The sequence below is a fragment of the Mytilus edulis genome, chromosome 6 (genome assembly GCF_963676685.1).
Source record: "Mytilus edulis chromosome 6, xbMytEdul2.2, whole genome shotgun sequence".
In the NCBI taxonomy this organism is placed as follows: Eukaryota; Metazoa; Mollusca; class Bivalvia; order Mytilida; family Mytilidae; genus Mytilus; species Mytilus edulis.
In genome coordinates, this window is record NC_092349.1 from 54,205,144 (window position 1) to 54,229,821 (window position 24,678).

The 24,678-nt window shown below is 30.8% G+C and overlaps 1 protein-coding gene across 1 annotated transcript in view; it reads right to left on the reverse strand.

Moving 5' to 3' along the window:
• LOC139526483 (techylectin-5A-like) overlaps window positions 1-11,412 on the reverse strand; it is a 52,830-nt gene extending 41,418 nt beyond the window's left edge. The window contains exon 1 of the mRNA XM_071321635.1: window positions 11,352-11,412. Within this exon, the coding sequence (XP_071177736.1) occupies window positions 11,352-11,412 (61 nt within the window). The remainder of the gene's footprint in view (window positions 1-11,351) is intronic.
• Between the last annotated feature and the right edge of the window lie 13,266 nt (window positions 11,413-24,678).

Sequence of the window (24,678 nt, forward strand, 5' to 3'; positions counted from 1 at the left end):
AATAAATACTGTGTAAAGTGAAAACATTTTGTCTAGTTAAGAAATAAACGATAGACAAGTCACTATATGAATTTCAACTAAAAGTTAAGTTTCAGAGATTTTCTTACTTATCGTTTAAATGCCGCACAGACGTTATATATATCTCGGACATAGTTCACATCTTATATATGACAATAATCTAAATTGCTTTATCAATATGTGAAAAGAACCATATAATTCATACAGGAAACACGATTGAGCTTCCAAAGAATATGATCTACAACAACTAAATTATGCATGATTCTATAGAGTTACAAAGGTACATCTAATTACTGAAAAAGGTTTGACATTTTGAAAAATATTTGATATTTCCTTGATTTCTTTGAATTTCAATTTAAGGACTTATTTAAAGGTTACATTTGATGGCACTCGTAAATTAAATACAAATATTGATGACCAAATTCCCTTGATTCGATGCTCTGTCTGAAATATTAATGATTACTTCACTTTTAAGGATTATGTGTGATAGAACTATACACAACTGTCATTTAAATGGCTTTAAAAAAACACGTTTAACCCATCATTTCCTTTTGAAAATGCCTGATTTAAGTCAGGAACATGGCAGCTGTTTAACATCCGTTCCGTTTGTTAATAACGTTTGACTTTGGCAGTTTTTATAGACTTTTATTTTAATTTTTCCTTGGAGTTCGGTATTTTTCATTTACATTGTTCACTGAAAAAATTATGAGATTCGGACTCAGAATTTAAATCCGCCTCTGAATATATTTCAACATTTACTATTCATTTGCGTCCTTATAATTTCCGTCAATAAACGTTAATATCAAGTTTTTATCTTAAGGAAAGATCAACCAAGAGACACTAAAACCTCTAGAGATGAGTGCACTAAAACTAAAGAATATCACGAATCTGTGATGAAAATTTGAGTTATAGACCAGGGCCTCGGTCATAACTCTTTACTCGGTAATATTTGTTTCAGAATTTGTACTCGAAACACCAAACCGATAATCTGATTAGTTGATTTCTAAGTCTGAGTACTATAATCCAGTATTCTGATTGGTTTTGATTTCTGAGTCTGAGTACGATAATCGTTCAACCTTTTTGTAAATATCCTCCGTCTTTAGTAATTTTAAAGTCGGTTATATTGAAGTGTCTTTTGTTTGCTTTGTTTTAGAATGTGTATGGGGAATAAAAAATGTATAGTGTTTTTCATGCTCAAATGTATTTTCAAACATTCGTTGTTTTCGGATTTGACTACTGACCTGATGATACGATCGGGGACATGACAGTCCACTAGCAGCATTTAATTTTATGCTGTAAACATGAAAACAACAACACTTTATTAACTTCATGCGTCCGACGCACTTTATAAAAGTTAAAGTGGTCGTTGTAACAAGAAATTTGTTATATTAAAGGAGATAAAGAAACCTATATGACATGCACACTTTTTGAAGACTAAGCAGATCCGAATGACAGAAACCTTAGTTTCTTTAGTTGTGTATCCTTTTTATAGTATGTGACTATACATTTTCTGTTTTCTACTTGGCTAAAAGCATAGGAAATTTTCTTTGAAAATACATTATATTCACCGCGGAAAAAAATCACGAGATATTGATATAAGATTATGAATAGAGTCCGTGTACCTTAATATAGAGACGGGAAATTCTTGTAAGCTATTTAACGGATTTATAAATAAAATGGTTTTTAATTGGACGACCGTATTAATATCAACCAATCAGTGCATTTGTCATATAATCGTTTGAAATCGCAGACAACAAAGTCTGGCTGGAGTAGCAGAAGAAGCTACTGAAAAACGCTTTTCATCGTAAAAAGATGACGAAATAAATAATAGTTTGATAAAAAGGACTCTTAAAGTACTCGCCGATCAACAGATTCAAGCGTGAGGACATTCAGATCTTATTTACGGGAGAAAAATTTACCTGAAGATTTCAAGAATTTGTCTATGAATTGGATAGTTTTTTGTTTAGATTTTACCCTAAGGCTCGCAAATTGAAAATTTAAAATGCAGTGAGAAAATTTTTCCTGTGACTGCTACATATAATAATCTATAATTATATAGCATTGAGCTGTACAAATACGTCCATTATTTTATAGAATTGATCAGTACTAATACATTCTTTATACTATAGCATCGAGCCGTACAAATACATCCATTATACTATAGCATTGAGCCGTACAAATACATCCATTATAACACATATATAGCATTGAGTCGTACAGATACACACAAATTAATAATACATTGCATATAGCCGTAGTTGGTAACAATAACTTTTTATACAGATATAAGAAGATGTGGTATGAGTACCAATGAGAAAACTCTCCATCCAAGTCATAATTTGTAAAAGTAAACCATTATAGGCATGATAGGTCAAAGTACGGTCTTCAACACGGAGCCTTGGATCACACTGAACAGCAAGCTATAAAGGGTCCAAAAAATGACTAGTGTAAAACCATTCAAACGGGAAAACCAACGGTGTAATCTATATAAAAAAACGAAAAACGAGAAACATTTATGAACCACATCAAAACACGACAACCACTAACCATCAGGTTCCTGACTTAGGACAGGTGCAAACAAATGCAGCGGGTTTAAACGTTTAAATAGGTACCAACCCTTACCTGGAACAATAGTGTAACATCACAACAACGAAAGACGCACTATAAAATATCAATTGAAATGGCTTAAATAACTCAATCAAAAGACATATGAAAACAAACAATTGAATATACACTGAACGAATAAATTTGATCTATGACACAATGTAAATACAAAATCAATAAAATAAGGGGTTAGATTATAACCAATTTCAGAAAGTTAACCATAACCTTGAACAAAATGCCGCCATATACATGATATAACGATGTAAACCTTGATCAAAATGCCGCCAAATAAAATAATTTGCACAGGTAAAAAAAAAACATTTGTAGAATTATGGAGAACGGAAGCATTTTTTACAAATATAGAACGAGTGCAGGAGTGAAAATTCATAGTAATACCAAACAGTTATCAAAGCTGGTATAATAAATTACAAATAGAGAGACGAGATATAACTTTTAAAAAGGTAACAACAAATTCCCAAAACCATTACAACTTTTATCAACAGGCCAAATTAACACGAAAGTACGATTTGAGAGTACTCGCAGTTACTGAAAGCTAGTTAAAAGCCAAAAACAATTAATAATAATAAAAAAAATCATGCATCAGAGACTAAAATCAACTAAAACACATCCCGGGGATTTAGTATTTTAACGTCATGGACAGTCAAAGAAGACTTGCCTGTGCAAAATGTTGTGCAATGCCAAAAATAAAAGTATCGACAGGCAGTAGACTTTAGAATGTGAAATACTGTTTTTAATAAGTTTTCTACTGGTACAGCCAAATTTACTAATCAAATCTTTTTATCAATGAAAGAATTTAGTTAAAAGTTTTGAGTAATTGATGGTAACGAAATTCCAGACTTAATAATTTACCAGTGATGCATTGATTATGCATTTTCAGGTACTTGTAGTTGATATGCCTTATCTATTGCAAACATTTTATTTATTATAAGTAAATATATTTTTATAAAATTCTATTTTCATTGCAAATGACTTATGCTCAGTGAGATCCGTTATATCATAAACCAGTCATTTGCGAAGAAATAAATATGATCCTCTATTTCAACGACTTAGCAAAAATCTAAACTCCGTTAAATGTTGTGATAATATACTAATCGGGCATACTATCGGTAATTTAATGCCAACAATTAATGGAAAAGCTTGATTATCAGTGTTTTATCCGAACCATTCATTAAGAGCCACTTCGGTCCATGTATTGCATAATATTTGGAAATTCGCAAGTCGTCTTATAATGACTGTTACAGGACTAAAAAGTGACGCCAGTTTCAAAACCTATATTGGCTACACAGGTGATGAAAAAAAGAAAAATATGTCTGACACTATATTTGACACTTTGCGTAAGCCACCATCAAAAAAGCTTTGTGTTCGGGAGAATTTTGGTGACTTTGAACTAAAACCATTATCTTAAAAGTGAAATAAGAAAAATACCGAACTCCGAGGAAACTTCAAATCGAAAAGTCCCTTAATAAATGGCAAAATCAAAATCAAAAGCTCAAACATATCATACAAATGGAAAACAATCGTCATATACCTGACCTTGTACAGGCATTTCATTATGTAGAAAACGGTGGATTAAAACGTGTCTTAAAGCTACATGTAGCGAAACTTGTCACTTGTATGGCAGACGCATTTATTTCCATTATATTGACAACAATGTGTCGACAAAACAGATATAATAGGTAATTCATAGTTTAAATATTTGATTATTGGCCTGGAAATAGATATTTTTCCAAAAGTTGATGAGAAAAAAAAATATTTCCACTATATGCGCTATAGACCATCACAACAAAAAAAACAACATTAACTCACCGTGTGTTCAAAACAGAGTATTAATGTTGACAATGAAAGTATCTGCAATCGAACAGTGATTCACATAGTTCAACAATTTCCAATGTCAGTGTTGAACAATTGTTCAAATGTCACAATCAATTTCATTTTAAAGTAAAAATTTACTATATACAGGTAATTTGTTTTTTATTCTGTTGTATTTAATATTGTCATGATGGATAATAATTTCATTTTTTTGTTCTTTAAAAATTGAAATGATACAATTTTCTTTTAGTTTTAATTTCAAAATTCAATCTAACCAAGCATATATTTCACTATCGAAAAATATCAAAATTACACTGAGAACTATGGAGTGATATTATAAAGCAATTGTTGACTTTTAAAATTAATTATTCTGAAAGCTATATGCATAATTTAATTTTACACTTCATACATGTATTTGTCTTTAGGCAATCAAGTTATATGCAGATAAATTAAGACACTATGTCTGCTTCATTTGAATTCTGTTATAATTATATACACCATATTAAAACAATTTTTTTTATAAGAAGCAGGATCAATGCTGTTGAAGGTTATGTGATGGTACAGCAACTTAAAACAGTGTATCCTAGACAGCAGAATGAAACATGTGTTATTCACATGAATATTTTACCTAACTAAAAGTAGACAGATCACTTTATATGTAATGTATTACCATAATACGGCTTTATAAGTAAACAAATCCAGGATTAGTTTAAGGCAGATGACCTATTTGTACTCTCACAGTAGAATGCCTCATCAAACTACGTCACTTATCGACAAGGATAGGTTTTTAACGACCTTGACTACCCAAGGTTCTTTAAATTGAATATGATAATTTTAAATGTTTCAAAACGAATAAATGAAATTAGACTTTTTGGAATTCAAACATAGTACAAAGGGATGTCGTTTTTGCATACAAATGACACATCAAAATAATTAATTAACACAACATTCGGGCTCCAGCTTCAATATTATCAATATAACCAACCGGAGTTAATCTATAGGATAGTGACAGCTAACGAATGCTAACCCATAGTAAAGTATATTTGTTTGAAATTTTGTTGAATTCTACTCGAAAAATGTACGAACTGCCCCTTTCATAAATTAAGCTGATACAATTAACTACATAAAAAAATTACTTGCATTTTTCATACACCGTAACAATTCTTCTGTGCCTTGCTTTAAGCAGTTACTGTAATATTTGTATTGTAACTGGACAATGATTTTTAAAGTTCAAACATAAATATCTAGATCGATCAGTGAGTTTTACTTCACATTATGAATGAGCCGTATGGCGTATGAAAACCTAAACGCACCAGCAAAAATATCCCATTTTAGTGTGGTTGGTAAAATAGGATGCAAATCAGGCAAATCTTTGCAGAAAATAATATTTTTGACGGTATATAAGTCAGATAAAGCAAATTTTAAGGTTTTTATATATATATAATTTTAAGGTTAAATATCATGTATAACACACCTAGGGGTGTCTTGATTGCCAAAAGAAGACCTCCCAACTGTCGGTCTTTCATTTGACCAATACTGACACCCCTCGTTTTGTTATACAACAAGAAAAACCTTAAAATATGCATTATCTATACCATAGTGATTATAATTAATATGATTGTCATATATAAGATGAAAACTAAGTGCTTGATATCTAAAACGTCCGTGCCGCAAGTAACATGAGTAAAGAAACTTAAATATTTGTAGGAATTCATACCGTGACTTGTCTATCTTTGTTTTACTTTACAAAGTGTTTATCATTTTACATGTATCAGTATCTATTTCTTTCTCATCGACGGATTTTTACCGTAATATATTTCATAAGCAGAAAAATAAAAGAATTATTTCGAGTAACACACATTATTGAAAAATATTGTGCGATAATTATTAGACTGTGCATGTGTGTGTTCTATGGTCCAACAATGTTGTTCTACAAGCTATGAAACGGCATCTGGACGCTGCATTTTAGCATTGACATGAATTATCATTGATATGGTCATAATTATAAATTAACTGTTTACAAAACTTTCAATTTTTGAAATACTAAGGCTTTTCTACCTCCGGAATAGCTTACCTTAGCTGTGTTGGCAAAACTTTTAGGAATTTTGGTCCTATGCTCTTCAACTTCGTACTTTGTTTGGCCTTTTTGACTTTTTTTATACGAACGTCACTGGTGAGTCTTTTGTAGACGAAACGCGCGTCTGGCGCAAATACAAAATTTCAATCCTTGTATTTATGATGAGTTTATTTTGAGACGCGGGAACCTGACAATTCAAACGTATTGATGAAGATTCAATGTATTTAGAAGTCTTTTTTAAACTTTAAATATTCTAAGGATGACAGCCTTCCTATGTTCGCTGAACTTTTTATTTTTACTTGATATTCAGAATTCTCTGATTTTATCCATGTAGCACCATTTAAAAGTTTGCAAGTTAACGTCTACTTTTTTCATAATTTTATTTCATATTTATTAAAAAGACAGTTCTGAAAATCTTATTAAAACCTTGTTAATGTAGCATAGTTTGATATGAAAAAGTTAAAATGCTAAATGTATAAACACATTTGTAGATAAAAATGATAAAATATTAATAAGTCATCAATCAGAAACAAGGAAATAAACCTTTCATTTGTTTTTCTGCGTTTTTAGTTTCTGGTATTAAATTTCCCGCCAAACTATATGGCATATATCACAATAACAAGGAAACAGATATATTTTTTCTGTACTTTTTGTTCTATCATTTATATACTATCAATTATTATAGTCTTCTAAACAAGCATGTTATTTTCAAAACAAAGCTGTCAACATTTCCTATGTATTTATAACATTTTGTGAGAGCAACATCAGAGAACAATTTATAGAATCTGAATCATGATGAAGGAAATCAAGAATAGCCATTCGGATGTTTCAAATATATTTTCAACTTCTAGCACCAAGTCGATATCGATAATAACTGACTAGTAGTCGCCAGGGTATTGTCAAATCAGTATCTTCGGTATTTCCATGTTTTATGACAATTTTTTCATAAATTTACCATTGAGAAATTATCAAAAACAGAAAGCACTAGCCTAATAGAACCGATATAAAGATAATGAACGTATTTAAATTTTCTTCAGGGACAATGGCTATCAAATTTTATATAAGTAAGACTATTTGAAAGAAACAGGCCATTTGTTTAGATTGCTTTAGCAACGAAAGATTTGTCAGTTTTTTAAGCTGTTGTGTGACAAATTTGATCGAACAGTCTAAGGATAATGTGTCGGTTTTTTTACTTTTAAATGGGGGAGTCCCATTGACAGTCTACCAAAGGACCAAAATTTTAAAACATATAGTGAGATTCCCCAACTGTGAAAAAACTAACGTTCCAACTCCTTCATATAATATTGTTCTACGGTTGATTTTGCCGTCCTTATATATAGATCCGTTTTAGTTATATAACTTCTCTCGTATCATTTTTTTTTTTTTTTTTATGTTTTAGGCGTTCCTGGTGAAGATAAATCTGGAAAAGCCCTTTGAACGCAAAACTTTTATAAAAGAGTGGCGAAAGATACCAGAGGGACATTCAAACTCATATGTCGAAAATAATGTACAACGGTCTTCTATACAAGGAAAGGGTGGCACTCTCCAAATTCATTCTCCTATATTTTACTATTTAGAACATTTAAACGGATAATCTTCTTCAGTATGTCTATTTTCTTTATGAAATGAAGAGATCAAAGTATTAGCACATTTCCAAACCATGTCCAATCCTGGAACTGGAAGTATGATGCATTGCTAACGTAATTTGAAATATTGAACAATTATACTAACTTGGAAGATAATCCTAATAATGCATGCCACGATTCTAAGTTTTGTTTCAGATCCAATCCGCCAGAAAACCATGCAATATTCAGAAAATCGTCCAAATCAACATTCGCAACTTGACAAATTCTGATACATCATCTTAATCCTTAACATAAAATAAAAGAATTTTAACACTTAATTTTTCATAATATCCATTTTTAGTCACAGCCTCATTTGCATAATGCTGTTAATTCATAATGATACAATGGGAAAATCCAACCTGTTTATGCCCTTTAGGAATGACCCAGAAGAATATTAAATGGGGTAGTTGAGTTTTTAGAGTAATGTCAGCTGGAACCCATCCATTTTCTATGTTATGATCAATACAAATGAAAATTTATACGATTTGGCACATTGCCAGGAGCCCGGACATAAAGTCAGGTTTTGTATACATGAACTTACATGGTTTTTATTTGCTTATATCTTGCAAGACCCGTTCCCGATATGTATGCAACTTATATCAGTTTTAACCATTGAGTATGTTTTATATCATAGCAAAACATTAAGCTTGGCAAATGATTATTAAATGTTCATTTGTGTCTTGGAAGAATGATGATTTTAGTGTTAAAATTACACTTTTTTATTTTGATTTGAATCAAATTATAAACACAATAGTCTGTTTGCCAATTCCCGTTATTGACCCTGTAATTAGAGATCCTATTTTTGTCTCCCTTAGAAGGGACATATATTTTATTGACAATGAAGAGCTAGTGGAAAGAGCAAATTTATCTGTGCGTAATGTGTGTAACCGTAGCTATATACTTTTGATACAAGAAGTTATTTTTCAATAAAAATTTGTTAAAACCCCATTATATCACTTTAAACTTATCATGTTTTCCTTGGGGAAAAGCTAATGTTGTCCGGTATAAAACAGTCTACGTTTGACAAAGGGAAGTAATTTGTTTAAAAAGTGTGTTATAACAGAAGCAAGTCGGTAATTGGCAAAAGGACTACTATTGGAAATAAAATGGCATATAAAATAATTGAAAAGAGTATAATCAATTTGATAAAAAATGTAAATAATTCATTTATGTACTGCAATTGCAAAAATCAATAAATTGTCTGAAACTAGTGAGTCCATCTTTTGTGCTCTTCCATTGACTTATCTCTCTTGTGTTAGATCTCAAACATGTCAGTTCCCAGTGATTGTTTTGCACACAACGTCTACTTTGAAGTTTGCGACTTTTTTTAATCTTGGAGAAGCATGTGGGCAATCCCATTACTATACATCCACATATAACAAACTATTTGAAATATCTAAATGCACTAACGAACAAAAAGGATTTCCAAAAAGAATAATTACTGTTAAGAAATTTGACAATTACCAGACAATAATATTTAGTGAATAAATATTGTGGAAAAATAAGTCCAGAACAACACAAAGTGTTTTGAGATTTCAACGAGCAAAACATAATAATATTCTAATTCATTCTTAGTAAAAACAGTGATCGAGTTGAACCATCGTGAAGGCACTGTATATGGTCGCACTGAGCATTGAGAGCGTCAAAACTGCTCTAGCGCACCGTCAATAAATCAACGACGCCCACTCTATCGTTGTATTAAAACCAGTATTGGTATCCAAACATATTCATACAGATACAGACTACCGTTTATCTCAAAAGTTTGAATAATAATGAAAACTATGGTGGTATATTTCCTCCAGGACTCCTTATTCTATATAAGACTAGAGTGGTTTATTTTCCCATACACTACAAACCATTAAAGTCTGAAATGGCCTATATCTGTACTAGACTGTACTGAGTTTTACTCGACCAGTCTGAATTAGTCTGACTTTTACTTGACATTACTCGACCCCAGTTTGAACCATACTCGACTGTACTGAATCGTACTTGACCCTTATCTTTGCTGTTGAAAATAGTCTGAACTATTACTCGACCAGTCTGAAACAGTCTTAACCCATTCTCGACCTGTACTCGACCTATTTTTCCAGTATTAACCATACTTAACCAAAGGTCTGAACAATATTTGACCAGTCTGAACCATACTAGACCAAATTACCTCTACTTTTTGAACTGTTAAAACATAATTCTTTTTAACTGACATATATAACAACAGCCAACAAAATTTAAAAATTGTTTAACCTTATATTAATAATATATCTATTATTATATTTAGGATAAAAAAATATATCATATATAATTTATATCAAAAAGGGATAAAATTAAAGAAATAAATAAAATTGTTTTTCTGATAAGTAGAGAAATATACAGTATTACCTCTGCTTGGGGCAAACTCATAAATAAGATCACACCTGGTCAGAGGTATTAAATTCTAAATAACATTTATTCAAAATTGCAACATCCTTTTTATATTAAATAACAAGGCCTTTCGAATATACTAGATAAGTAATACACGAATTTAAGAAAATAGGGCTTTCTTTTTACCTGTAAATCACACATGTACTGAGGTAATTAGACCATATTAAATTTAAAGTGCTTTATGTATGCCATGTCTTTAATTTGAACAAAAAGTTTCTTAAATTGATTGAAATAAGTTTTTACTGTTACTTTGGAACACATTTCCTTTTTTAAATAGGTTTTATCAAGGATTGCATGAAATACTTCCGAAATATTCATAAAATTTTAAATAATATTGAAAATATTAGTCAAAATTCATTTTTTAGGATCAGCTTGTTTTATTTCGATAGATACATATAATAGGTCTAGGTCGGTTAAGACTTGGTCGAGTATGGTTCAGACTTGGTCGAGTACGGTTCAGACTAGGTCGAGTATGGTTTAGACTAGGTCGAGCATGGTTCAGACTCATATAAAATGATTAATTACTTGTCAAGTACAAATTCAGACTGTTAAGTATGGCTCAGACTACAGTCGAGTATTATCAAGTAAATTTCAGACCAATTCAGACTGGTCGAGTAAAAATCAGTACAGTCGTGTACAGATATAGGCCATTTCAGACTTTTACTGGTTTGTAGTGATAGTTGTTACATCATCTTGTCTTAGAATATGCCAGTTGTACGGGAACTTTTATGGAATTCATTGGCATATTAGTCGAGCAAGATGTCATCATCCCGACCCACCCTCTTCCAGCAAAGCCAAGGCTGATCGAGGACCTTCACCTACATAACGGGCTGTATACATGTTGAGTTATTCCAGTAGGAATAGGTACAAATCTTACAATCAATTTTCATTTGTTCCTTATAGTCCAGCTGAAATTAGGGGACCAACATTTGATATTCTAGATTAAAAAGGGGGCGGGTTGAAGGGGCATGTGGATATTCATTTACACCTGTTTCTAAGATATCTTATTTATATCCTATGGCAAAGTGCAAACTAATAATATCACTTTTATATACATTTTTTGTCTTTGGCAGGGTAAAGGGACGACCATTAGATTTTGAAAAAAAAGGGAAGGGGGAGGGGTAGAACGGTCAAAATCTTTATATCCTTGCCAGCTAAGGACAGAATATTAATTTTCAAGCTTTAAACCAGGGTACAATATTTATTCTGCTTAAAAAAAAAGACAAAATAGGTTTTAATTCAATTATCAGGGACCTTGTAAAAATTGTAGTGATATATTACTTTGAAATATTGCTACAGAATGTACAAAAAAATGTTCAACACATGAATTTAGAAATCAATCCAAACTACTTTTCATTTGTGAACTTTCTCCCTCAGCTTTTGACAAATCATCAAGAATGTACATGTTAAATTTAATAATCAAAGACACAAATGTTGTTCAGCTCTGTGTCTACTAAAAAACTTGTATCTAGTTGAAAAGCTCCGGAAAACATAACACTAGACAACTTTATCCAGTGAATAATCATTTTGAACTGGGCCATGGAGACTAAACAAATGAAAAGCATTGCAAACTTTTGTAAAATTATTCTATTTTAGGACCCTTCATGTACATGTATATAGATTACTTATAGAATATTGAAATACATGCACTGTAAAGCTACAGTTTGCACTTTGTAAATACAGCTGTTTTTCAAACCACGCCTCTTTTGGAGAGATATATAATATTCATAGATAATTAATTTTGTTTATGTACTGGTTCACAGATATGATCTCTATGTTTCATCTCGTAGAGACATAACTTGGGAATGTTACCAGTAAATATACATATCCATAACGATCAAATTGAAATCTGTGGAAAACCTGAAGTCAAGGTTGGGGTAGTACAGAATTTTAGTGTAAGTTTAAACTCTTAGAAGTTAGGGGCATCTAAACGTTGAAAATATGCCGCACAGCCCTATATTTTGACCTTTGAAAAAAATAGTAGTGCATATCAACTTTCCATTCTAGGACATAATTTATTTCAAAACTTCATAGTAAAAGTGGTACAGTTTTAGCCAAAAAAAGGAGTTCCTATGGGAAATTGCATTGTCGATATTTACAGACATGCAACCTACACTACACTACATTTCCTGCTTCATTGACTTTGCTTTAACTTATGTATTATATATTTTATTTCATATAAAACAAAATTGAAGAATTATTTTATAGTTTTACACTTTTTTATTTGTAGGGTTATGCAAGCAGTGCTAAATGAAGATAAAAAAATTGGCAAAAGTGACAATAGCCGGGTCAAACTAGATACATGTATAGAAGAAGATATTAATAAGATATTTTAACTCCTTAATTTAACTGTTTATTAAATATGTTAATCATACAAAGTATAATTAATCACTTACATAATTACATAATTATACATCAGTTTGACTGAACAGGTCCTTTTTAACTGAGTTTTCCCATTGAAAAATCACTTTACTAGTTTGTGGTACTATAGTGGGCGGCTCCAATAGTTTCCATGCAATAACTAATGAACTGTTCATACATTTCATTTCAAATATAATAGGGGGAGCTTTTTATTGGTACTTTTGAAGATATTTTACCTGTTAGATTAATTGATTGGTTGGTGGTTGCTTAATATCCAATGGCAAATAATTAATGCATGTTTAGGACAAGAACAAAAAAAAATATACATTATTGGGGTTCTTTAATATCCTAAATCCAACCGTTATTTAAATTTTAAATGTTGCAGTTGGGTCCCATTTTAAATTGGTGCACATTGATGTCCAAATGGTCCAAAACAAAACTTTGTTTGATTTCTACAAAAAGTGAATTCTTGAGGTTCTTTGATATAAATATACAGATTGCAAACGTTTATTTAGATTTTTTATTTTGGTAAGGTTTTCAAATTTATCCACATATTAAGGTCCAAAGGGTCTAAATTTTATTTTTTTGATTTTTTATTTTGGGCCCAGTTTTCAAGTTGGTTCAAAACGGGGTCCAAAATTTAACTGGCTTTGATTTCAACAAAAATTTATAAATATATAGTTGTTGTTTATGAGACTTATACCTCGAATTTGACATACACAGTCATCTCAGTACAAGAATCTATGTCAAACGAGAAGATTTTAATTTTGAAATATCAATTTCCCGCACCTTCGTAGCAATATACCAACTTCACCTGCATATGGGATATACATTTCCCAACTTATTCGGGATTCAAGAGCTTGCAGCTCCTACTCAGACTTTGTAAAACATCATCAGTCTCTGAGCATAAAGTTGATGAACCAGGGGTATGTCAAAGAACGTCTCGTCCTTTTTCAAAAAAAAATTCATCGGAAGGTACCAAGACAGTGTTGATAAATATTCCGTATCAACTTCACAAATAATACACGATGATCTTGAAGTACTAGTATTTATTCTGAGTACTGACGTTGTTTATCATCTTAATAAATTGTTATAGTATTCTTTTATTTGTCTTTATGAATATTACTTTTACTGTTTAGTCTGTTTTTGGTGATATCCATTTGACGTGACTCTGTACCTTTACATCCCATCATTGTGTTATTGTTCTATGATGATTAGTGTATTCTTGTCTTTCATTTTTGCTAATGTGCTTTGTCTATATGCCTGTATGTGTTTCTTAAATACATATGACGTGGATCTGTACTTATACATCCCGTCATTGTGTTATTGTGCTTTTGTAAACTTTTGTATTCTTTTGTTTCATTTTTGCTAATGTGCTTTGTCTATATGCCTTTTTGTGCTTCTTTGTTACATATTTGTTCGTTTTTATAATGATTAAGGTTATAACACAATGTTGATTGCTGTGCCCCTATTTTTGACATTTTACCTATTATGTCTGTTTGTTTTGTTCATACACCGTTGTCAATAAAATGGAGTTTTATGCGACTGTCATACAAGTGAGAGGTTTAGCTAGCTATAAACCCAGGTTTAATTCACAATTTTCTACATAAGAATGATAAGATTATGCCTGTACCAAGTCAGAAATCCAAGTCAGGAATATAACAGTTGTTATGCATTTGTTTGATGTGCTTGAGCTTTTGATTTTACCATTTGATTAGGGATTTCGTTTCAAATTTTCCTCGGAGTTCAGTATTTTTGTGATTTTACTTTCTGGTATGCTGAATCTAACCTGCATTTAGTTTTTGGATTTTGGGCCCTGTTATGAAATTGGTTCACATTGAAGTCCAAAGGGTTAAAAATTATTCTTGGTTTTTTTTTATATGTTGAATCTTTCAAACCATGGCCTTATAGCATATTTATTCTGTGTCAGAAACCTATACTTTGTCAAATCTTTAATCCAAATACAAATTCATAGCTGTATCATGCTTGAATGTTGTGTCCAAACTTGTATTTTTTCTTCTTCTGCCACAACATTTGTCCTTCTTGTTTCTCTGAGATGACTGGTCTAACCTTTTAACATGAAACTTGAATGAAAACATGAGCAGAATATGTAGATGATTATCTGATGTCAAACAATTTTAGGATGGCCACCAAAAGGGCAAAAAATTCAACACTGGTTGATCATGTTGTTATTAATTGTTATTTAGAGATTGTCATGGTAGTCATGGGTGTTGACATGCTAAACAAGGTAAGGTTGTTTTCCTCCAAAATGGCCAACATTTCCAAGATGGCCTTATAAAGGGTCAAATTGTTATTTTTGTCCAATTTTAATGAAAGTTGACATTTAGGAATAGTTAATACATGCCAACAAAACAAGGACATTTATTTAAATATGACCACAAAAAAGGGTCAAACTTCACCTTTGTTAAGTTCGATTTTACAAAACATATATTACCTTAGCCGTAACTTTTTGAAATTTTGGGTCCTCAATGCTCTACAACTTTATACTTGTTTGGCTTTTTAACTATTTTGATCTGAGCGTCACTGATGAGTCTTACGTAGACGAAACGCGCGTCTGTCGTATCAAAATTTTAAGCCTGGTACCTTTGATAATTATTGATATTTAGCTGTAGTTTGACACAGAGAACATATATTAAAATGGCCACCTTTTACAAGATTGTCACCAAAAGCGGTCAAATTTTCAGCATTGTCTGATTTCAATAAAACATGATATTTAGAGGTAGTTTGACAAGCCAAACCAAATGGAGGCAATTTCTATTGTAACTGCATCCACTTATAGTAAAAAAATTGTCTATTTTATTTCCTGTCAGTGGTATATGAAATATAAAAAAAAGATGTTGTATAATTTCCAATGAGACCAAATGACATAAAAGTAAAGCTACCGGTCACCAATTACCTTCAACAATAGTCAACCACATAGTCAGCCATAAAAGACCCCAAAATAAAAAAAAAATAAAAAAAAAATTCAAACAAGAAAACTAACAGCCTGATTTATGTATGTATGTTTTGTGGTTTTCAGATCTAGACTCACAGCTAACCTTTCTGTCAACAACAACTGAACTTTCGCAGCAGCCAACATCAGATTGGGAGACTGATTATGCTTCTGACAGAGACAAATTCAACCAAGCCATGAATATATTTTCGGCAATGAATACTTTCCAACTTTAAAACATCAGTTAAATCTTCTTTTAGTATTTCGTTAATATCTCATTTTAGCAAAATGGCTTGCCATGAAATAAAATGACATTGAGTTTGGATATTTTACATTTTCTAGCCATGGCTGATTTTGAAATAGGGCAAATAGGATGATTTTCAATGAAAATAAAATATAGGTTAAGAATCATAACAAGGTGCAAAGCATATCTTATGTGACAGAAACATGAAGTGTCTGTGTAGATTGAATGCAATATGTGTATCGTTACAACACTTGCTACATATAAGGTGTTAACTTGATGTTATATCATGTCTTGTTATTGGAACTTTTTTAGGTTTCGTGGAGCACTTGGAGGACCCAGCAATGCAGTTTTGTTTGTGAGGACACTTATGTAGTTTAGGTATCCAATACAGTGAAGAAAAATTCAGTTCTTCATCTTTGGTTGAAATTCCAATGGAACTTAGAACAGACTTGTGATTATCAAGGATTTCCTTCTGTAAAAAAAATCAACGTCCAGATGCCGTTTCATATGTTTTAGAACAACACTGTTGGACTAAAGAACACACAACTGCGCATTCAAATAATGATCGCACGATCTCTATCGATAATGTCGTGTTACTCGAAACTATTCTTTTATTTTTCTGCTTATATATATATAATTATCAAATATATTTCGGTAAAAATCCGTCGATGACAAGAAATAGGTATGAGATAATTATGTAGAATAATAAATACTGTGGAAAATAAAAATATTTTGTCTGGTTAATAAATAAACGATAGACAAGTCACTATATTAATTTCTAATAAAAGTTAAGTTTCATAGAATTTCTGGACTTATCTTTTACATGCGGCACGGACGTTTTAGATACGCACTTAGTTTACATCTTATATAAAACAATAATCTTGATTGTTTTATCAATATGTGAAACTAACCATACAATTCATACAGGAAACACGGTTTAGCTTCAAACGAAAATGATCTACAACAACTAAATTATGCATGATTCTATTGATTTACAAAGGTACATTTAATTACAAAAAAGGTTTTATATTTTAAAATATATATTTCATACTTCTTTGATTTCTTTGAGTTTCAATTTAGTGACATATTCAACGTTTACATTCAATTACACTCGTAAATCAATACAAATATTGAAGACCGAATTCTTGATTCTTGACTCTTGATTTGCTGCCCTGTCTGAAATATTAATGATTACTTCACTTTTAAGGAATATATGTGATAGAACTATACACAACTGACATTCAGGTTGGATTTTAAGCTAGCTTTAAAACTACGTTTTACCCACCATTTCCTTACGAAAATGCCTGTACCAGATCAGGAACATGGTAGTTTTTAACATTCGTTCCGTTGATTAATAACGTTTGATTTTGGCAGTTTTGATGGACTTCTCCTATTTTTAATTTTTCTTTGGAGTTCGATATTTTTTATATAACTTTTATACAGAAAAAAAATTATAAGATGCGGATTCAGGATTTTAAAATCCGCCTCTGATTATATTTCAAACATTTATTATTCATTTGCGTCCTTATAATGTCCGTCAACAATAGAGAACATCAAGTCTTCATTTTAAGAAGATCAACCAAGTGACACAAAAACCTAAGACCTCTAGAGATGAGTGTATTAAAAATAAAGAATGTCAAAATTCTGTGAGGAAATTTGAGTTATAAAGCACGGCCTCGGTCTTAAAACTTTTCTCGGTAATCTGTGTTACAAAATTTGTTCTCGAAACACCAAACTAATAATCTGATTGGTTGATTTCTGAGTCTGAGTACGATATTCTGATTGGTTGATTTCTGACTCCTGGTACGAAAATCGTGCTCGAAAGTATTATGACTGCAAGGCCAGATACTTTACGATCAATACACCTATAAAGATACCAGTTTAATTAGAAAAAAAACCAGGGAAAGATGAACGACCGTTTACTCGAAGTCCATAAAAACAGAAAACATAAAGATATAACCAAAGACAACCATCGACCAGAAACCAAGTCGATTTATAAATATCTTCCGTTTTTAGCAATTCAAAGTCGGTAATATATAAGTGTCTTTTGTTTGATTTGTATACTGTATAGTATAGTGTATAGTGTTTTTCATGTTCAAATTTATTTACAAACATTCGTTGTTTTCGGATATGACTACTGATCTGATGATACCATCGGGGACATGACAGTCCACTAGCATCAGTTAATTCTGTGCTGTAAACATGAAAACAACACTTTATTAACCTCTTGCGTCCGACGCACTCTATTTATATTATATGAATTTACATTTTCTGTTTTTTAATCGGCTTAAATCATAGGAAATTTTCTTTGAAAATACATTATATTCCTCCCGGAAAAACATCACGAAAGCTGATATAAAATAAGGAATAGAGTCCGCGCACCTTAATATAGAGGCAGGGAATTGAACGACCGTATACATATCAACCAATCGGTGCATTCGTCATAGAATCGTTTGAAAGCGCAGACGACTATTACATGTTTTCCAACAACAAAGTCTGGCTGAAGCAGCAAAAGAATACTGAAAAACGCTTTTAATCGAAAAATGACTTTATGCTATATTTTTAGAGAAGAGGTGATGAAAACAGTCATGAACTTAAAATCACAGATTTCGCAGCCGCAACACATGCGGATTGGAGATGAACACAGAGCTGATGGCAGAATGTATGCTAGTGATGGTTAGTATATAGTGTTTATTTTATGTATTCTAAATTGAAAATTTAAAATACAGTGGGATAAATTTCCTGTGACTGCCACATACAATAATATATAATTGTATAGCATTGAGCCGTACAAATACGTCCATTATTTTATAGCATTGATCAGTACTAGTACATCTATTATATTAAAGCATTGAGCCATACAAATACATCCGTCATATTATAGCATTGATCGGTACTAATACATCCATTATATTATAGCATCAAGCCGTACACATACGTCCATTATTTTATAGCATTGATCAGTACTAGTACATCATTCATATTAAAGCATCGAGACGTACAAATACATCCAATATAACATATATATAGTATTGAGTCGTACAAATACACACAAATTAATAGTACATTGTATATAGCCGTAGTTTGAACCAATAACTATGTTCATCATTTTCAGATACTTGTGGTTGATATGCCTTATCTATTCGAAATTTTTTATTTATTATAAGTAAATACATTTTTCATAAATTTCTATTTTTCATTGCAGATGACTTATGCTGAGTGAGATCCGTTATATCATAAAGTAGTCAATTGCGAGGAAATAAATGTGATCTTCTATTTCAACGACCTAGCACAATACTGAACGCCGTTAAATGGTTTGATAATATACAAATGAGGCATTTTATCGGTAGTTTGATCCCAACAATTTATGGCATAGCTTGATTATCATTGCGTTATCCGAATCATTCATTTAGAGCCACTTCTGTTCATGTATTGACTTATATTGGGAAATTCACAAGTCGTCATAAAATGACTGCTACAGGACATAAAAGTGAAGCCAGTTTCAAAGCCTATACTGGCTACACAGGTAATGAAATAAAAAAACAATATGTCTGACACTATATTTGACACTTTGCGTAGGCCACCATCTAAAAAACTTTGTGTTCGGGAGGATTTTGGTGAATTTGAAATAAAACCATTATCTTACAAGTAAAATTACAAAAATACCGAACTCCAAGCAAAAATAAAATCGGAAAGTCCCTTATCAAATGTCAAAATCAAAATCAAAAGCTCAAACATATCATACAAATGGGAAACAATTGTCATATTTCTGACCTTGTACAGTACTACCTGTGACTTTATCTTATTTATGGTGGCCATAAGAATATGTTCACCATGGTGGCCCTATATGTCCATCATCACACCCCCTGTTGCTTTTTTTTAATACACAAGGTATTAATCAAAAACTAGTCAAGGATAAAGGGAAATCTTGAATGCATTGAAGTGTTAAAATTATATAACTAGTTACAGGTCATGTGTCTCAGGTAAAAAATACATGTATGTGTTTGTCAAATTTAATAACTGATTATGACAAGAAATTCAAAAATAAAATGAAATAATAAAACTAGTTGAACAAATTGCTTAATAAAAAAAAAATTGTCTCATGACTATTGGTTTTGATATAATACCTTTTAAATATTTTTTAATCAATTTAAGTTATTTTTTATTTTATATGTATTAAGTCTATTTTTTGGTTAGTGAAGAATAAATGAATATCATTTTCAACTGCAAACATTTACAATGCCTGCCTTTTTCTATTGAAAAGGTGTTTCTCAAATTAATTTCCTAAAATTAAAATGGTTTATTATTGTAGATAGACTGATCTGAATTCAACATTGTTTAACATATGTTCATGATTGTCTGAGGACTTATGCTAACTAAAATTTAGGAAATTCTCTATTTCTTTATCAAATAAAATAGAAATATTAGAAATATTCATTACAACAAAATTTGATCATATTTTTATTGTCATATGATATTTTAAACATGATCCAAGATATAGAGGTTAAGCATTTCTTTTACTTTTTGTTCTTGGGTAGGAGACATTATTATGAGAAGGTAAATAATTTTCAAATAGATTATCTAAAGCTGTTTTGTTAATTTTACAATCAAGGAAGGACTGTTCTTCATTGACCAACAAGTGGTGCAGTTTACATATTCTATCCTTACTAGGAATTATATATTGTCCACTATTTTCTATTTCTAAAGTATGACCAACAATTCTCTACCTATTGACACAATCAAGTTTACAGTTTTTATCATAAGTTTTTATCCTTAGATTTTTCTTTTAATCATTTTTTATTAAGGACTTTAAAAGTCTGAATTCATTCAAGTCCCTGCAATTATTAACTTTATCTAAAAGGAATAGGTTGAGTGAAATATTCTTTTCAAATGTATACCAAGAATATGTATCATGCCAGTCCAGCACTTTCGACAATATAATACTCAGAACAAAATTATGATTTAATTAATAGACCATAAAAGTGTCACCATCTTTAGAAGTGCACTTAATTTTTTCTGGAGACAAATTTCGACAGAAATTAACCAAACTGAAGATAACATATTTAATAATTTTCAAGACGATTTCTTTAAATAATTTCTTTTCATAAGATTCACTTTATTCAGATAAAAGAACATTTTCATTATGATTAGCATTTTTAATGAACATCTATCAAAATTTGATGATGATTGGCATTTGGAAAATAAGTCTAAATTCAGTGATTGTTTGTGCACAACTCTTGTTTTGAGATTTGAAAATATTTAGATAAACAAATTTTTGTTTTCCTAATTAGTTATCAAAGGTACCAGTATTATAATTTTGTACGCCAGACGCGCGTTTCGTCTACATAAGACTCATCAGTGACGCTCATATCAAAATATTTATAAAGCCAAAACCATATAATGGTACTTGTAGTTTTCCTGAATAATATTAGATATTATCAATATTTATTGTAAAAGGATTGATATTGATCATCTTAGTTTGTTAAGAAACTGACTTTTTTAATTACTTTCATTTAAAAAAAATCATTTGCATGATTATTACTAATAATAATTAGTTATCAGTAATAGCAATAATTCATTTAATAATGCAAACAAACAATTGAATACAATGTACATCATGTACATTAGCCTTTTACTAAAAAATAATTATTAAAAGTCTGTTGATTTCAAATGCTAGTCGATAACTTTATCTTTCACGTGTTGCCATTTCTACTCAAGATTCTTACCAAGAAGAAATTAAAAGAATAAGAAACAAAAAAGAAATAAAAAAAACAATTAGAAAAATAAAAAAATTATATAAAATTAAAGATAAAAAAAAATAATAATAACAGACTAAAACAATATTTTATTCTACATTTTCAAAAAAAGTTGAAATGTCAATTTTAAAAGAAAACTGAGTTACCTGTACAGGTAAATATTAATGAAACATACCAGCTGCAAACTTCAACCCTGATTGATTTTAACAGGTAACATAATTAGATAAAAAATCTACCTATGTTTTATGACCCCAATAAATGGTCAACATCTCAAGATTGAATACCCCAATAAATGTTCACCATTGGATGTTGACCATGCAAGAGGGTGGACATAACTAAGAGGATGTCACGGGTTGTACTGTACTGGCATTTCCTTATGTAAAAAATGGTGGATTAAACGTGTCTTATAGCTACATGTAGCTAAACCTGTCACTTGTATGGCAGACGCATTAATTTCCATTATATTGACAACAATGTGTCTACAAAACAGATATAATAGGTAATTCATAATTTAAAGATTTGATTATTAACCTGGATATTGATATTGTTCCAAAAGTAGATAAGAAAAACAATATTTCCACTACATGCGAAATAAACCATCACAACAAAGAAAAACATAACTTATCTTGTGTTCAAAACTGAGTATTAATTTTGACAATGAAAGTATCTGTAATCTCACAGTAAATTAAAAAGACCAATGATTTCCAATGCCAGTGTTGAAAAATATATTGTTTAAATGTAACAATCAATTCCAATTTAAAGTAAAAATTTAATATATACATGTAATTAGTTTTCTATTCTGTTATATTCAATATTGTAATGATGTTCTTTAAAAATTGAAATGATACAGTTTTCTCCTAGATTTAATTATGCAGACTATAATGCCTAAAAATCAGAAATCCCAAGAATGAAACAGTCTAGGCAAAGTACAATCTACCCAAGGATATATGTCACTATATAAAAATATCAAAATGACACTGAGAGTCATATTATAAAGCAATTGTTTGTCTTTTGAAATCAGTTGATACTATGATTTAGAGTGTTTATCTATTGTGATAAAATTCATAATATCAAATAAGATTAGAAGATTAGGCTAGTTGAGTCCTTATATTTGTAGAAAGTAAATTTCATTTTAATAGAAAACTGTTTTAACGTCAATTAATCTCTCTCTAATTAGTTTGTTAGCCCCTCTTTGTGATTAATGTAAAAAGTAAAATAACGAAAATACAGAACTCCGATGAAAATTCAAAACGGAAAGTCTCTTATCAAATGGCAAAATCAAAAGCTCAAACACATCAAACGAATGGATAACAACTGTCAAATTCCTGACTTGGTACAGGCATATGTAGAAAGAAATCTTGGTAATTTTCACAACATTTTATCATTTTGGTGAGTTAATATAATTCGGTTTTCATAGTCTTTAAAATATTTTATGTAGGTTGCAATCATACTTTTTCACTAAAGCATTCACATACTTTTGAAGTTTCTGGAATAAAGTGGTGGTTATGGTGTTCCTTTTTTTCTTGCTTCCCTTTTATGTCCCATAACAGTCATTATAGGACGACTTGCGAAATTGCCAATATTAGCCAATTCATGGACAGAAGTGGCTCTTAATGAATGGTTCAGATATCGCAATGATATTCCAGCTTTTACATGAATTGTTGGCATCAAATTACCGATAGTATGCCCCATTGGTATATTATCACACCATTTAACGGATTTCAGTATTTTTCTAGTTCGTTGAAATAGAGGAAATCACATTTATTTCCTCGCAAATGACTAGTTTATGATATGACGGATCTCACTGAGCATGAGTCATCTGTAATAAAAAATAGAATTCTATAAAGTACATTTACTTGAATTAATATCATTTTTTGTAATAGATAAGACTTATCAACCACAAGTATCTGAAAATGCATATACCGAGTTATTAGTACACACTACGTCTATAATTTTTTTATACAATATATTATTGATCTGTATGTATTTATACGACTCAAGGCTATATATATATATATTATAATGGTCGTATTTGTACGGTTCCATGCTATAATATTATGGATGTTTGTACTGATCAATTCTATAATATTATGGATGTATTTGTACTGATCCATGCTATAATAGTATGAATGTATTTGTACTGATCCATGCTATAATAGTATAGATGTATTTGTACTGATCCATGCGATATAATAATGGATGCAATTGTACGGCTGAATGCTATATATAAATGGATGTATTTGTACTGATCCATGCGATATAATAATGGATGCAATTGTACGGCTGAATGCTATATATGAATGGATGTATTTGTACTGACCAATGCTATATAATAACGGATGCAATTGTATGGCTGAATGCTACATACAAATGGATGCATTTTTACGGCTCAATGGATTATTCTATGTAGCTGTCTCAGTAAATTTTTCCAACTCCATTTTGAATTTCTGACCACTATCAACATTGGATAAGTCATTGTTGGTTCATGTCTTAATTGAAACAAACTAGATTTCTTGTAAAGTTCCCCGTTTTCCGTGCGAGCCTCGGAGTGAAATTTTAACAAAATAATATCCAATTCATTGTAAGGCAAATTGTTTAAATATCCAGGTAGATTTTTCTCCCGTAAATAATATTTAAATGTTTTCACGCTCGAATCGGCGAGTACTATTAAAGTTCTTTTCATCAAACTATTTTAATTGCTTCATCATTTTACGATGCGTTTTCCAGTAGCTACTTCTGCTGTTCTAGCCAGACTTTGTGGTCTGAAAATGCGTAACAGTCGTCTGCGATTT